General features: G+C 44.1%; 1 protein-coding gene across 2 annotated transcripts in view; it reads left to right on the top strand.

Annotated features, from left to right (window-relative positions):
* plxna1b (plexin A1b) overlaps positions 1 to 17,500 on the top strand; it is a 257,554-nt gene that overhangs the window by 140,140 nt on the left and 99,914 nt on the right. For both annotated transcript variants that reach the window (XM_080424880.1, XM_080424879.1), the window contains exons 8-9: positions 146 to 245; positions 8,794 to 8,908. In XM_080424880.1, coding sequence (XP_080281006.1) covers positions 146 to 245; positions 8,794 to 8,908 — 215 coding nt within the window. The remainder of the gene's footprint in view (positions 1 to 145; positions 246 to 8,793; positions 8,909 to 17,500) is intronic.

Genomic DNA, 17,500 nt, shown 5'->3' with positions numbered 1-17,500 from the left:
ACCAAGTATAACCAGGCTTGACACCCGCTGTTGGGGAATAAGTGCACAGGTGACGCAGGAGTAAAAACAAACTTTGTGAGTAGGCCTACGTTTGTTCCTTTGTTCGCTTGTCTTTGTGCTAATAATCTCTTTTCTCTGGGTGCAGGTGACAAACGGACGGTGAAGCTTCATCTCAAGTCCAATGAGACGAAGAAAAAGTTTGCCAGCGTCGACTTTGTGTTCTACAACTGCAGCGTCCACCAGTCGTAAGTTGAACCTGTTTGTTCTTTTTATGTGCGCTTCTGGGAAAGCCAGAGAGAGACCCTCTTTTGTTCCCTCTTTGCCCCTTTTCTTTTGAGTGATGGTCTCACTGTCCAGTTCCCCCCTGGGCGGTCTCATGTTACTGTCCGCAAGAGATACAGTTAGGATACGGGGGAGATGCACGTGCGTGTGCGCGCACAAACGGACACACAGTTCCACCCCTGTCCGACCTCCACTGGAGGTCTTGTGTTACTGACGGAGTGAAAAATCGAATGTGCTGTATATGAGAAACGATTGGGATATGAGATGGTAATTCTACTCTTATTATCATAACCCGATGTACACCCTAATGATGCTGCTATGATTAATTAATTACATAAGATGGTATGCCTCAAAGCCTCCCAGACATTCTCGGCTTATTCGGAAAAGAAAGTAAAAGTTTCTTTTGGATATACTATGCCGATGCCTGTTGGGAACGATGCCTGTCGGGAATATCTGAGAATGTCTGTTGTACTCGTTGTCAGAGTACTTAGTACTTACTTCTCAAACTCTTTTGTGCCAAGGACCCCCAAATTGATATGTATTTGGCCGCGGAGTCGCGGACCCCCACAGTTAAAAATGTTTGCTTTAGAAAATATGTGTATTCAAAGATTGGCACAAATCTTCACGCTTTTTCAAAAATAGCAGATCTACAAGCTCATGCCACGCTATGAGCTTGTAGATCTGCTATTTTTTGAATAGCCAAAGAAATCTTAAAATGACACAGATGCGTTCCCGGCCTTAATGGATTAATGAGCGCCATCCGCTCCGCCCTCAGCTATGCTTTCAGTCACTGTTTGTTTGCTGCCGTCTCCTCGTCCACCTCCTTCTGAAAATCTTTGACACCCATGAAGCCACGCCCTTAGATCAACTCTACCCCAGGCGTCAGGCGCCCCGTTGGGCAAGAGCCGCCTCCAGCCCCACCCCCCACCCCCCACCCTAAATCCATCCATGGCTGATCCAGCGTAGGTTGAGACGTCTGCCAGGGTATTAGCCCTGGGGCAGCAGATGGCTAGGAGGCCCCTGGGGTACCACAGGGCTCCATCTTCACTCCCCTCTGGCTGTTAGATGAGCCTCCTTGGAGGATTGTTTGCACGCACGCACGCACGCACGCACACACGCACGCACGCACGCACGCACGCACGCACACACACACACACACACACACACACACACACACCCACACACACACCCGCACACACACGCACACAGACAGACACCTCTCTACGCTTTGTCACTTACAGCTCGTTGAATCCCTGAATATCTCGGACACCTAATCCGTTACTGTGACCTCTACCCTGGACCCCCTCTTAGCAGCCCTCGTACACAAATCCCCCGCCGCAACAACACTGATTAGCTCAGCTGGTTAAGGGCGTGGTGGTTTACAGTGTCAGTTCACGGTTAATTCATCTCCCTCAAGGACCGTCTCCGACATCGCGGTGCCGTTTTACTCTTTTGAGAAACATCTCACATTAGTTCCTTTGACACAAATAGATGTACAGTATCTAAAGATAGAAATGGATGGGCTAACAATAGGTGTGACCTTACGAGTATACTATATGGTGTGTACAGTATATATATTTTTACATGCAAAACCAAATTCAGAACATTCATGGATGTTTAATAAAACATGCCTGGACGAACTTCTAACGGTGCATGCGCGGGATGAACACATTCTGAGAAGCTGGCGCTGCGACCTGGTGTATGTTAAATGTTGGGTATCATCTACAGTATATTTATAGTGTTATGCATGAATCTGTGTGGATGAGTTAGCGTTAGCTACATCTCGGTACTGGTGTTTATTAAACTAAACCATATAGTTAGTGTTTGTAGTGGTCATACATAACGTTATATTATGCTGGGAGTCATAACAAATAAACTAAATTATATTAAAGTGCCTAACATTAAACCTAAAGTACCTATACCTTATTTGCAACAAGTGGAGCATTTGAATAGCACACCACTGATCATGATCTTTTGCTACCTGCTCGATAATGAAATAGGTTTTGTGTGGGTGAATTACGGTTGTTTATTAAACCAAAGCATTGTTGATTATAAGGACTGCAATGAAAATGGCAAAAAAACAGACCTTCCAGCTCATCAACATTTGAAAAACATTACACTTACAGTACTGCTTTAGGAACTAACCTACAATTAAATATTTAGTTAAACTGTTACCATGCATTTGATATACATACAGTATGAAATAGGATTTTAGTCTTCTGCTAAACCCATACAGGCATGACATTTGTACCCCCAAAACATTGTCTTAATTGACCACTTCACCATGTTCAACTTTATGTTCATATAATTGGTCCTCACTAATGCTCATTATACCATTTCTGTCTACTCACTCTTTCCCAGAGGTGGTTTGTGGACAGTTCAGAAATCATTTTGTCATTTTGTCCATTATTGCAAAACAGCTGTTGTTGATTGTGACTCGTCCCGGCTTTGTATTTAACACGCCTACTTTTTGTTTTGTGATCATACCTGACCAAGACCCACACGGGTCCAAACGTTGTTACTTTGTATCTAAATTTCTAGTGGGAGCTACAGACCAGTGTGCGAACAATGTCTTAAAACTGCATTTCAGTGTACTAACATTCCAGGAAGAGAGAGGCTGTAGTTTCTTTTAACTTGAACTCCCCATTGATGATGTCATCGGTAGGCCCGCCTCTGAGACACAGATTGCGTTGACGGAAATGGTGGCATCTTTTGATGAGTATTAGTGAGGACCATTTATATGAACATGAGGTTGAAAGTGGTGAATGGCCACACCACTACGCCATGGGCTTCAATGTGTTTGTGCTTGTTTATTCTGGATGGATAGATGAATAGAGAGAATAGAGAGATAGTTACACGGTATGTAGAGAGAGAGGCAGAGTGTGTCCTTCCAAAGTTCCACAATAAACCAAACTGCTTGGCAGCGTTGAAGACAAAGCCCTCTGATGAACTCTGATCAAATCCCATCCATGGCGGTCTCCAGATGATGTAATGGGACAGCATTTAATGAAGTTATGGATGTTGCGTCTTTGCCAGGGACTCAAAGGAGTTGATGGCGGAGACTGAGAGAGACAAAGAGAGAGAGAGCTGGCACTCATGCCTGGGTGCCCGCTGCACCCCCTGGGCGTCAGCGTGTGGCGTCTGACGAGACCAGACTGCTAATGTTGTTTTGGCGTGATGACTCGGCCCACATGGCCGTGCGTGAAGCACGTCCGTCTCCAGACTGCCTGATCGTTGTTTAAAGTCATGAGATTTCCTCTAACGGGCTGAGATGCAAAGGACTGCTGCCGATTACATGATGATGCGAGCACAGAGACAAATAGCCCTCTGTTAGAGTGCTATTAGCACACCCACTGTACCTGCTTGAAGTTTTGCACATATTTTGTATTGTTAAATGACCCAAAAGAGTCCATTTGGGTCCATTTGACAGTAGCAATGTGGATCCGTAACCATAAGGGTCCGTTTAGATCCGTTTTTTCACCCTGAGGTAAATTAATTTTACTGTTTACACTCTACATAGCCGACACCATGCACCACCCCCACCCCTCTCTCCCCAAAACACACATCCCCCTCCCATCTTATTTACTCAACTGATTATGTCATGGCCCTTCCCTTTTAGAAAATGCCATACATTTGCATAGCAGTATTAATCTAATTAGAAATCCCACTGTTTCAGTTTAAGGGTTGCAGAGATTGGAATAGAAAATCACCCACGGCCATGATTGCCTCTTAATTAAATATTTCCATACGCTTTTTCTCATTCCATGGTCCCCCATTTATTAAAGATGGGTGGATATAACTGGCAATGAACTCGAGTTAAAATGTCTATATAAGGCAATATGAAGCACCTTTTCTCACCGTTTGTTAAATCGTCTCAGACGATGATGGTATTCAGTTTTTTTGGTATATTGAACATCCTTAAAGACTAATTTAATTTGCTATAGACAGAGGGTAAAAAAAAGTATTCAATTAAACCTTGGTCATACATGGAGGGACAGAATTTTTAGTAGATATGAAAGTGAGATGCATTGGTAGTAACATCAACAAGCATGATGACGATTAATATGCAGCTAGTTATCACATAACATTATCATTACAGGCACACTTTGCCAATTTTGAACCTAAATCCTATTGTTCTGTTGTGAGGAGATCTTATGCCAAAAAATATGTATGTATTCTGTAATAGAATACGAAAAATGTATATCAAAAATATATTTTGCGTGTACCAGTGCACACATTAAAGGTGAAACACAATGCACATACTTCATAGGATCATACAGTATTATGCTTGTAATAAAGGAGCGCTATTTAAATGATTCATCTCCACTTCAATTTTAATGGAGGTACAGTATATGCTGTATGTATCGGAGTGACTCAGAGCCTCTGCCTGAAGACCAAAAGCCTAATTACACACACACACACACACACACACACACACACACACACACACACACACACACACACACACACACACACACACACACACACACACACACAGTGTGTCAAATACACAGAACTTCCATAAAGAATATAGAAGAGTAAGAGAGAGGAGAAAATCACATCCATTGTGCCATGGCAAGAAAAGGTACCAAAGCTAGTGTAGCTCGATTAGCATCTGAATACCAACGGATTAAATTAGCATTATGAGCGTAGCCATACGCGGAGCGTGTCTGCAGCCCACAAGGGGTTTTGAGAATCCAAGGCCCATGGGGAGTGTCAGGAAGGAAGAAGAGGGAACTACTAGGGGGTCCAGAGAGAAAGGAGCCCACCCCTGGAGAGTAGAAATAGAAACGCTGAACGTCCCCAAATGGCCTTGGGTGGGTGGCGGCGCTTCTTGAAACGGTTAGCATCAAGGCTAAAAGGGAGATTTTGATGTCCTAGGGAGGCACATGACAGGGGGTCCTTATTTATTCCCAGGAACTAAGAGGGGGGTTGTTAGGGGGTTGTCATAAGGGGCCTCTGGCTGGTCTTAGATGACCACCCGCTAACCCGTCATGTGATGTATTCATCTAAGCGACTACCCTTTTTTTCAGGGGAGTCATAAGAAGCATTGAAAAGTAGGGGTGGCAGCATGCTGATATTTTGCTCGTTATATCAAAGTCACCAGTACACTAACAAGGTTGACTGGACATTAATAAAAGATCAAAGTCAGATAAAAATAGGGATTATCAAGGATTACATGCACGCGTGTACGCAGACTGGCACTTATGCATGAACTATCAAGTGTGTATTGTACAGTTCTCTCGTTGCCGCTGTGATAAATTGCTGTTGTACTGTATTTTGATGAGCAGCGATCTATTGCATGGCCCCCCAAAAAGGACTCATTGTTATTCAAAGAGGCGAGAGTTGAAAATAACAAAGGCTAACAAGATGCACAGCGAGCCGCTTGGCTAACTCAACCCAGTGTTCGTTTGTCTCGCATTGATAACTTGCCACTCTACTCTTTTGTTCACTCGGAAAGAGGTCTGTCTCGTATACTGTCTTTACAACAGATTGGAAACAAAACGCTCAGCGCTGCTGTTGCGGGTACGTTACACCATGCTAACCTAGTCTAGCCTAATCACTCTCTCTCTCTCCATTTGTTGGCAACATTGACAAATCTCCCACTTGCTCTTGTGTGGGATTAAGAGGCCCGTTATTTCCTTAGCCGACCTATCCTTCATTCTAAATGGACAGCTTCTCTCAGCACAATGCTAAATTGGTCAATTAAAGCAGCGGTGGGATTGAATTAAGCTCCAGCCTCTGATCTCCCCGAAAAAGGAGGGGTCTGGCCTGGAAACGATCGCTTAAAGAGCGCACCCAACAAACGAGCAAGCCCTAATTGATCCAAATGAATCTACGTCAGGTTTGATGGAGTTGCGCATGGCCCCCATCTCAGAGCTCAAGAGTTAAAGCCCTCATTTTTCATGTGGATAAGAGGAAGGGGAGCTGCCATTCTACATGGGTTAAAATATATAATATCCATTCAGACAGATGTGTGAATTTATTCCTGCCAGATGTTGTTGAATACAAATCAGCCAGCGAGAGTCTTGACTTGCGCCTCCATTTTTCCTGGATCTAGACTCATTTATTTCTAAACAAACAACAAAATGCTCAATAAAGGTTATCGACACATGTTTAGCACAAAGATGCTCTAATGATTTTTTTTAAGGAAATAATTAGCGTATTTGTAAACTAATCACGGATATTATGACTAAGAGAGGGTTGGCTTGTCATGGAGTCAGCAGTGTTTGATGAAACTTAAGTTCAATTTATTTTTATTATTGATTTATCTGTTGATATTGATTGATTCATCAATGCACAGTAAAATTATTCATTTAACTCAGAGTGAGACCTGTAAGGGTCCATTTATGTCCATTTGTACACTCTTGGCTTATTTTTACTTTGAGTATTTTACTGCGCAATTAATTTAGAAAAGAAAGATTGTAAAATGACTAAATTAGGTAATAAAGTACAGAATCAATGATGGTAAATGCTCATCTATCTGAGCAACTTGAAATTGTCTCCCTGGCAACCATTAGACAGGACACACACACACACACACACACACACACACACACACACACACACACACACACACACACACACACACACACACACACACACACACACACACACACACACACACACACACACACTGCTAGCATCCAACTGCCAACCCATTGTTACCTCTCTCTGCCAAGAGACGCCTACACAGAGTCCCAGGCTATACCCACCCCCCCCCGCCCCCCCACCCCCTCTTGGCTCCCTATCTCCCCCTCTCTCCCACGATACCTGGCGTCTCCACCTCTCCCAGGGAAATCCACCTGCTTTTGATCTCTCAGTCTCTGTCTCTCTCTGCTGTCTCCCTTCTCTTTCTTATGCCCCCCCTCCCTCCATCCCCCTCATCTCTCCACACCTCTCAGAGGCTGGGCTAAAAGCAGGTGAATTTAAAATGGCGCAGCGCCTTTAGCTGCACGGATGAAAGAGAGCTTTAGACAAAGAACAGCGGAGGGCTTTTTAAAAAGAGACGGCAGGGACTGAAAGGGGATAGAGAGAGAGAGAGAGAGAGAGGGGGAGGGAAAGAAAGGTTAAGTCTGACTGGATGAAGAGAGCTACAGTAGATGGTAGACGTATAGAAACGTGGCTCTATGCAGCGTATACGGCCGGTGACTGAATAGATGTGAGTGATAGCCGGCGACAAGGGAAAACAGAGTGATGGATGAGAGGAAGGAGAGAGAGAGAGAGAGAGAGAGAGAGAGAGAGAGAGAGAGAGAGAGAGAAAGAGAGAGAGGGAGAGGGAGAGGGAGAGAGAGAGAGAGAGACAGAGCGAGAGAGAGAGAGAGAGAGGGGTGAAGGCAGTTTGACAGAGAGAGCAAGGGGGATGGGGGGATGAAAGGTGGGGGGGAGAAGTAGAAGGGCAGGAGACAGGATGGTAAAGATGTATTGATGTATTGAAGAGATAGAGAGATGACTTAAAGAAGGCTGAACTAACAAGATGTCAGGTGACTTGGAGAAGGTAGAGACGGTGAAATGGAATTTAAATGGAGACACAGGGAAAATGGCCATAACATACCAAAAAAAAGAAAGGTGGCAGTTTGACAGTCGAACCAGGATTCTGCTGAACACACAACAAGAGAGGATCTCATTGAGATGGAAACGTTCTGGAAATGCTACACATCAAGAGTGAAGCAGAAAACCATCCCTGTCTGTGTCATTGTACAGCATACCCAGCACTTTAACATTGTACAGCATACACAAAACTTTAACATTGTACAGCATACCCAGCACTTTAACATTGTACAGCATACCCAGCACTATAACATTGTACAGCATACCCAACACTTTAACATTGTACAGCATACCCAGCACTATAACATTGTACAGCATACCCAACACTTTAACATTGTACAGCATACCCAACACTTTAACATTGTACAGCATACCCAACACTTTAACATTGTACAGCATACCCAGCACTATAACATTGTACAGCATACCCAGCACTTTAACATTGTACAGCATACCCAACACTTTAACATTGTACAGCATACCCAGCACTTTAACATTGTACAGCATACCCAACACTATAACATTGTACAGCATACCCAGCACTATAACATTGTACAGCATACCCAACACTTTAACATTGTACAGCATACCCAACACTATAACATTGTACAGCATACCCAGCACTATAACATTGTACAGCATACCCAGCACTTTAACATTGTACAGCATACCCAACACTTTAACATTGTACAGCATACCCAACACTTTAACATTGTACAGCATACCCAGCACTTTAACATTGTACAGCATACCCAACACTTTAACATTGTACAGCATACCCAACACGAAAAAAAAATGTCACCAAAACACTTTATTCTTTGTCGCAGCAGACCTACAAGCCGCGTTGTGGTCTTGTATGTCTCCTATTGTCAACGCGCGACACTGTTGTGGTGTGATGGCGTTTTAATCGGGTTTTAAGTGTCAGGAAATGATGTCACTCTTCATTTCTGTCTCTTTCAGGTGCCTGTCGTGTGTGAATGGTTCATTCCCGTGCCACTGGTGTAAGTACCGCCACATGTGTACCCAGAACGCCAACGACTGCTCATTCCAGGAGGGACGCGTCAACGTCTCTGAGGTGAGTGTCGCGCTACTTCCTGTTCCCCTCTCTGCACATGTATCCGTCTCCCTTCCCACTCCCACGCGTCCTTCTGTCTGCTTCAATCTTCTTGCCCGAAAACCGCTACGTATTCCTTCAGGCACTTGAAGGACAGCGCTTGGCTTTGCTCACAGAAGATGCTTATGAATCCTGACAGTGATGGCTAAAGTGAGAAAGGGCCAAATAGATTAGCATAAATTAATATTTTTAGCGAGGGATTTTCAATCTCTTACTCGTATAAACAGTCTGTAGTCGTGTAATAACAAATGTATTTACGCACGCAGTCACACACACACACACACACACACACACACACACACACACACACACACACACACACACAGTGGTGGAAAGTAACTAAGTACATTTACTTAAGTACTGTACTTAAGTACAATTTTGAGGTATTTGTACTTTACTTGAGTATTTCCAATTTTCAGTACTTTTACTTCTACTCCACTACATCTCAGAGGCAAATATTGTACTTTTACTCCACTACAATTATTTGAAAACTTTAGTTACTATTCAGATATAAACTATGATATTATGAAACGTACATTAACCACTTTAGCCCTATTTTATACATAGGCTATTTGAAAATAGCAGATCTACAAGCTCACAACGCGTCGCAATGCGACGCGTTGTGAGCTTGTAGATCTGCTATTTTCAAACATTTTAGTACTTTTACTTTTGGTACTTTAAGTACATTTTGATGCCAATACTTTGGTACTTTTACTCAAGTACATTTTAAATTCCGGACTTTTACTTGTAATAGAGTACTTCTACATTGCAGTATTGATGCTTTTACTTAAGTAAAACATTTGAGTACTTTTTCCACCATTGCACACACACACACACACACACTCTCTCCTATAGCTTTTTTGGATTTACTATGGTCTGCTGTGCTGTTTGTGTTTGTATCTGTGTTAGGGGCTCATGGCACAGCCTGGGTTCTGGGCAGTCATAATTCTCGTCTTGGCCCATAAGGCCATAAGCAGGAAAACACTGCCTTGTTCCAACACAGCCAAATGCTACATTAGCATAAAAGCTAATATCAATCGAGCCATGGCCATGGCTTGAACGGGTGATGTGAGGAATCACAAGTGGGACTCAATGTGTTTGTCAATCGCCACAGAGGACATGGAGGCACAGATGCACACACACACACACACACACACACACACACACACACACACACACACACACACACACACACACACACACACACACACACACACACACACACACACACACACACACACACACACACACACAATGCATTCATGTGTATTACAAATGCACACAATACATCGAAAGGCATAATTATCTTCTCAAAAGGTTTTTCAATATAAATCCACTGTGCTCTCTTCATGGCAGTAATGTTTGTGGTTTATCAAACAGTCTGATGTCTCCCTACATTAGTGGTCCAGCCCTCATTGTTATCTCTGTGCTGATTAAAGTGCCCTGGTTAGCTGACCAGGATCACGGCCCCCTATATTAATTGTTCGGCCTTTATCCAATTATACTCCTCTTATCGTAGCCCTCATCTGTGCGGAAACTGTAGCTAGCACACTAACATCGCTGTCCACAACCACACACTGGGCCCAGCCTTCACGCCTCATGGAGCTAACACTAGCAGATTAGCGCTCCCATCTGTAAGACATGGGGAAAGCGCTGGCTAGTGTGAATTGTATAAACAAGGAAAGCCTGCAGTGATGGAAAGAGATTGAACAATGCAGAGGGTGAGAAAAACATGATGAAACGGGCAATAAATCTATAAACAGACTTCCCGTGTTATACAGTGGTGTTGTTTAAGGCATTTGTGAAAGCCTATTTGTAATTCTTTACAAAACTATTTCAAATGTTGGGGCACAGATAATAACTTTGGTCAAAAAAGCAGACAAGTCTGAGTATCTTATTTCATGAGAACACTATCTTCAGGGCTAATTTAAACAACTTAAACCCTTTATACTTAGTTGACCGGTGTCCCCCCAGGGCTCTACTACTGTAGGTCCACAAGTATTTAAATGTACATAATGATTATGGTACGTTACGTTCTGCAGGTGCATGGCACCAAAATATCAAAGACCAACAAGTCTGACAAAGAGAGAGAGAGAGAGAGAGATGGATGGACAGAGTGCACCAGAGAATGGAAGAAAGAGGAGAGAGAAAGAGAATAGACAAGGCTGTGTTGACAGTGGCCTGTGGACAGAGAGACCGTCACCTCATCTGCCCATAGAAGCCACCAGCCACATGCTCTGTTGGAGAATCCATCATCTGCACTGACACACACACACACACACACACACACACACACACACACACACACACACACACACACACACACACACACACACACACACACACACACACACACACACACGTGCGCTCATTCATCATCCTTCTCTGGGTTGCCACATCCATTAGTTGTGCTCTCAGTGCCCCAACAAGTCCAGCTCATCCTGTAGGCTGGACTCATCTCTCCTCTTTCCATCTATCTCTCCTCTTTTCTCCTCTGCTCACCCCATCCCTTGCTGCTTTCAAATTCTTGCGTGCCATTCTCTCCATTCATCTCTCCTGACCTTTCTGTGTGTGTGTGTGTGTGTGTGTGTGTGTGTGTGTGTGTGCGAGCGCATGTGTTTGCATGTGTACTGCACATGCTTGTGTGTGTGAGTAAGTAACGATAATCTAACTTTTGAGAGCGTAAAATGAAACCAAATGGACCCTTACAGGTCCATTTGGTTTTATTTTACGCTCTCAAGAGTTAAAGATCTACAAGGGTCCATTTGGTTACCAACTCTGCATATTTTAGCTGGGGACCACCTGGAACCCCCTCAAGGACCACTGGTGGTCCCCGGACCACTGGTTGAGAACCACTGTCCTATACCTATAGCAATACCGAGCCAATTGTAGATAGTTATTTACACATCCCCCACTCTGTCTTGTCTTTCTGTCCATCGCTGTCTCCATCCCCCTCTTAATTTCTCCCCTCCTCTTCTGTCCTTCAAGTGTTCTGCTGTCATCTCCTCAAGTATCTGCCTCTCGTTGCTATGACAACCATGCAGGCTGGTGTGTGTTGCCGAAAAGGACTTTTCCTCTCTCTCTCTCTTTGAGCAGCGCTAACTCATCCATCTGTGCTGTGTTTGAAAGGGTTTAGATGATTGTCTAAAAAAAATACACATAAAAGTGAGGCTAGCAAAAACAATCCAACTAAATCTTCTTTTAAATGTGAAAACGTATTGAAAGTGAGAGAAAAATATGAGTGATAAGATAAACCTTGATCCCCATAGGGAAATGCTAGTGTCATAGTAGCAACAGCAGTAAAGATAAAATAGAAAAAAATATTTAAAATAAACAGACTTAAGGTCCTTACACACCGGCGAATATGCGAATATACGCAAAATTCGGACTCGTTCCGAATAATTAAAAGACGCTTTTTCGCTTTGCGAAACTGATGTGGAAGCTTGCATTGACTTTATAAGGTTTTTTAAAAAAAAACGTATTTATTCGCATGAAGAATTCGTCCCGGTGTGTAAGGACCTTAAGTCTGACACTATACTGTACATATGCACTGGGTCTGACTATGTTAACAAACATATGTACAGTACATTATATCAGTAAATATAACTAAGTATAAATGTACAATATATCTCCAGTGAATGTATGCATGAATATACTGTACATGGATATACAGTATGTACAGTCTGTCAACAGTGAATCTGAATATATTGAGTAGATACAGTCTATCAACAATCAACGTAAGAATGTATAAATGAAAGTAAGTCTCACAGCAGTTATCTTTAACAGGCATCTGTCAGGGTTCTGGACTGTACATCACAGTAGTCCATGTGCAAGTCAGATCACACCATGACAGGCCTAAAGGGTGACATTATTGTTTTTGTGCAGGCTCTCAACATGCCGGTACAGGAAGAGTTGGAATGGGGAAGAGAGCGTAGAGAAGAAAGGAACTCCGAACAAGTCAAATAACAGGAAGGCACAGTCAACGTTCCCCAGAGACGAGCAGGAGTCAGTAATCCCAGAGAACAGAACACACAGTGCAGGTCTTACATTCTCATATGGGGGTCAGGCTTCGTTGTGGAGCCTGATGGCCACTGGCACAAAGGACTGTCCATGTCGCTTTGTAGTGCTATGGGGGGGGGCAGGGGGGGGGGGGTCTGAGTGAATGTGCTCCTCATCCCCGCTAGCTCCTCATAGAGGGGATGGGAGTAGTCTCATGTAGCCAGACTACTATTCCACTATCTCCGAATGCTACGTAGTCTGGAACTACACCTCCCGAAATCCGAGAGAGGAAGCTGGCAAAATATATTTGAAAATATCTTTTCATTTAATTTTTTAATTTCCATTTCTGCTTTGCATCAAGCTATATATGCTTAGATGATTTTGATTTATAATGGGATACATTTGCGCGACTGTAGAGACGAAACGGAAGTGGGGAGCAGGCTTCACAGCCGCTTTATATTTTAATCATGATCAGAGCTTCCGAGTCCCAGACTGTATGACCGGAAACGTTTGAAAATTGTGGGAGGCAACAGTCTGGCCACGTGAGACTAGGATGGGAGGGGTTCACCATGATAGCATCCAGCTTTCTCCTCACCCGGTGTTGCTCACTAGCACATCTGACTGGTTCATTTACAAGTCACATTATGCTAAACTCAACACAGATTGACAGCGTGACAAACAAATGCTCCAATTAAGGGCGACTGTGCAGCAAATTGCAGGAGAAGAGAAAGGGCTATGTCTCTAGAAAAAGGTGAAACGGAGGAGATAAAGAAGAGGTGGACAATCTGAGCGGTGAGAAGAGGAGTTGTGTAACTTGTAGAAAAGAAACATTCCTTTCTTCAGACCGTCTTACCTCTGAAGCTGTTTTCTCACTTTTTGATGAGCATTGGTGGTTAATTGGTTAAGCTCTGTTAAGACCCACTGAACATATTGTTGTTGTAGCATAATGTTGTTGTGAGGCATAATCTCACTCCAGCAACCAAGGTTATAGTCAGCAGGACTGAGTTGTGGGACCTGCAGTTCTCTCACTTCCCTTTTCAAGCTACTGTACGTACCGTTGTCATATACATTTTTCCTCTATCTTCAAACTTGAGAACACACCAATTGTGCTGCCTATAAACATTAAAGCTTACCGCCCTCAAAGATTTGGAATGTCGGACCAAGTCAACAACCATGCTTTGATCGAGGCAGAACACGGTGATAAACTTGCCAGCTACACCACAGTACCATTTCAGAAGAACGATATTGTGTCTTATACCTATAGCAGTGCCGAGCTAGCCTGACACTAGAATTTTCATTTCGTTTCCCTCCATTATTCAGTCTGAAAGCCCTCTCAGTGCAGCCGTTTTCTGAGATGGGGGCGTGGCCAAAGTCGGATTCTTTGGCGATTTGTTCATACTGGATTATCCCGATCCCGATTGGGTCGTTTAGATGTGCAAACGAGAAAACTCCGCCTTCTACAGCGTCATCAGACCCTGAATGCGAGGCTAGCGATTTCAGGGGCTGTAGGCTAGTGCCGAGCCACTTTTCAAGCTACGTACCGCTATCATATTAATTTCCCTCCATCTTTCTCTCTCTCTTCTTCCACATCTCCATCTTGTCAGTTGCTCCATCTCTCGTCTAGCACCATCCATGCTGTGGAACGTGTTGCCTTATGTGATGAATGTTTTACTTGTGTTAAATTCAACACTTTTCCTTTCCACTGCCCCATAGCGTGTTCTCCAGATGGATGCACATGCAGGGTTAAAAAAAAGTGTCATCTTCCCTTCCTCTCCTCTCTCTCACTCTTCCCTGGTTACCTTTTACAGTAACTACTTGTGATGCTGATGAACTTAACATCCACTTGTTAATGGAACGTGCTTAAATGCTGGATGTGTGAATGCATAAAATAGACTTTGGCAGCCAAGTAACTAAACATGTCTTTACATAGGCCTGTTCTATGTTCCAGTGAGCACACACGTTTAGGCCAGACACCCACACATACTGTAAGCACATTATGCTAAGTATGAAGTCGGTGTACAGTATGTATGCCATTGTGTCCTCAGAGGTTGCATCTAGAGGACTCAGCCAAGCAAAATAGAACGTACACACACGCGCACACACACACACACACACACACACACACACACACACACACACACACACACACACACACACACACACACACACACACACACACACACACACACACACACACACACACACACACACACACACACACACACACACACACACACACACACGCATGCACACACACACACGCATGCACACACACACACACAGTCACACACACACACACACACACACTCACACACACACACACACACACACACACACACACTCACACACTCACACACACACACACACACACACACACACACACACACACACTCACACACTCACACACACACACATACTCTCTCCAGCGAGGGGCTTCCCCTCTGGTGATCGTAGGCCAAGGCCACGATGGGGGGTGTGTGTGTGTGTGTGTGAGTGTGTGTGTGTGTGTGAGACGTGTGTGTGTGGGGGGTATGTGCACGAGTGTCGCTGGTTCTTATCAGAGGAAAGCACAACAAGCAGCGGCATAAGGGCCAGAGGGCTTTGGGGGGGGGGGGGGGGGGATGATGAGTACCACCCAGTATTTCTCTCTCCCTCCGAGGCTCTGTCTGTGAGGAATATCTCTTTTTTTTCACTCCTCCTCTGTCTTCCCTTCTTTTCAGTTTTGGCATGTCCTTCTCCTCACTTTTCAAACTGAAAACAATTACGCTTCATTTATACTCTGCCGTACGATGGTATCACGCGCCGAAAATAGCTGCTCTACAAGCAACGCGCGATGCAACGTATTGTGAGCTTGCAGATCGGCTATTTCTGGCATGCAACACCAGTAAGCGACAAAGTATAAATCTGGCTTAACTAAATATAATGTTTCAACCCATCAACAACTTATTTTCTGTTTCCTGGATAACAAATAATAAAGCCTTTGTTTTGTTATTGTAGCTTGGCTAGCTAGCTATATTTTTGGTAAATGACCTTGTGGACTTCTTTCTCCCTGACCCCATCCCAAAATGAAGTAAAGTTATGTTAAACTGGTGGATCATGGCTAATGTAATTGGCCTACACTAACTGTAACATTATGTGAACCAACAAACACCGACCGGATGTGTCCAAGTCTTGTCTCCTAGCAACGTGAGAGCACGTGGATGCATAGAACCACTGCTACCTCTCTCTTCGCCCCTCATGCCCCCATTCTACGTATATATATCTATCAAGCAGCTTCCTCCCACCATCTCCTCTCGCTCTCTTCTCCTCTATTGCTTTCCTCCTCTCTCCATCTATATTTGTCTGTGCTCCCACTCACTGTAGCTCTGCCTCTCTCTCTCTCTCTCTCTCTCTCTCTCTCTCTCTCTCTCTCTCTCTCTCTCTCTGTCATATCTACCGTACCTCCATGTCCAATATCGCATATGTTAGAGAGGTTTTCCTCCCAGCATCTCGTCGACGTGTCCTTGAGCAAGACACTGAACCTCTAATAGCTGCTCACTGTTCCTACAATCGGATGGGTTCAGTGCAGATGACAGATTCCATTGATGTGCAAAATGTAAGGGGCCCAAGCGTTCCTTTATTCCTACAGTACTTAGTTTAAGACACACATACCATGTGTTATTCTATCACTTTATCTTCCTGATGTCCATTTTTTATTACCTCCTTCTTTTATGTTTTTTCGGTCCTGTTTTCCTACCGTCGTTTGGTGCCGGTGGCTCCGTCCTCATGTCATGATGTTCTATGTTTACTACCTGTCACACATTGTCTTATGTCCCATTTCCATTTTTGTTGTTTTTGTTTTATTCCCTATTTCAATCTGTCACCCGTTGCCCATCTCCTAACCCATGTTTCTCTCTCTCTCTCGTACTCTCCGCAGCACACACAGGCGTGCACACACACACACACACACACACACACACACACACACACACACACACACACACACACACACACACACACACAGACTCACACACTCACACACTCACACATTCCTGCCTTTCATTAAGAGGAGACATGCCTGAACCATGTTTAATAAAATATAAACCATGTTGGGAAGAGAAGACATGACATGGCAGGGTTAGACAGAGAGAGAGAGCAGGAGAGAGCGAGAGAGAGAGAGAGAGAGAGAGAAGGGGTTAACATCACCCCTCCCCCTGCTTAGCCTCTCAGGGGGGAATCCCCCATAATGCATTTCTACTTCTAACGCCCCGCATGCCTCACGGAGGACGACCGAAGACGGGCCGAGGCGCATTAATTGAAAGCAGATGTAAAGAGAGTGTTCGAGAAAAAAGAGAGGGAAAAACAAAGAGAGAAAGAAAGAGAAAAGAGGGGGAAAAAAGGAGGAAATGGCAAAGAGAGAATAACAGGGGGGCTCTGGGCAGTAACATGCGGGCAGATTACATTCACGGAGTGACGCAATTTATTTTCCAAATGTTCTCCGTTGAGAGAGAGAGAGGGAGAGAGGAAGTGGAGGCGACAGGGTGAAGTAACCACAGGTTCTGGGTTCCAGATGGA

The sequence above is a fragment of the Gymnoscopelus braueri genome (assembly GCF_963280865.1).
Source record: "Gymnoscopelus braueri genome assembly, chromosome: 3".
Classification (NCBI taxonomy): Eukaryota; Metazoa; Chordata; class Actinopteri; order Myctophiformes; family Myctophidae; genus Gymnoscopelus; species Gymnoscopelus braueri.
This window is presented reverse-complemented; position numbering and strand designations above follow the sequence as displayed.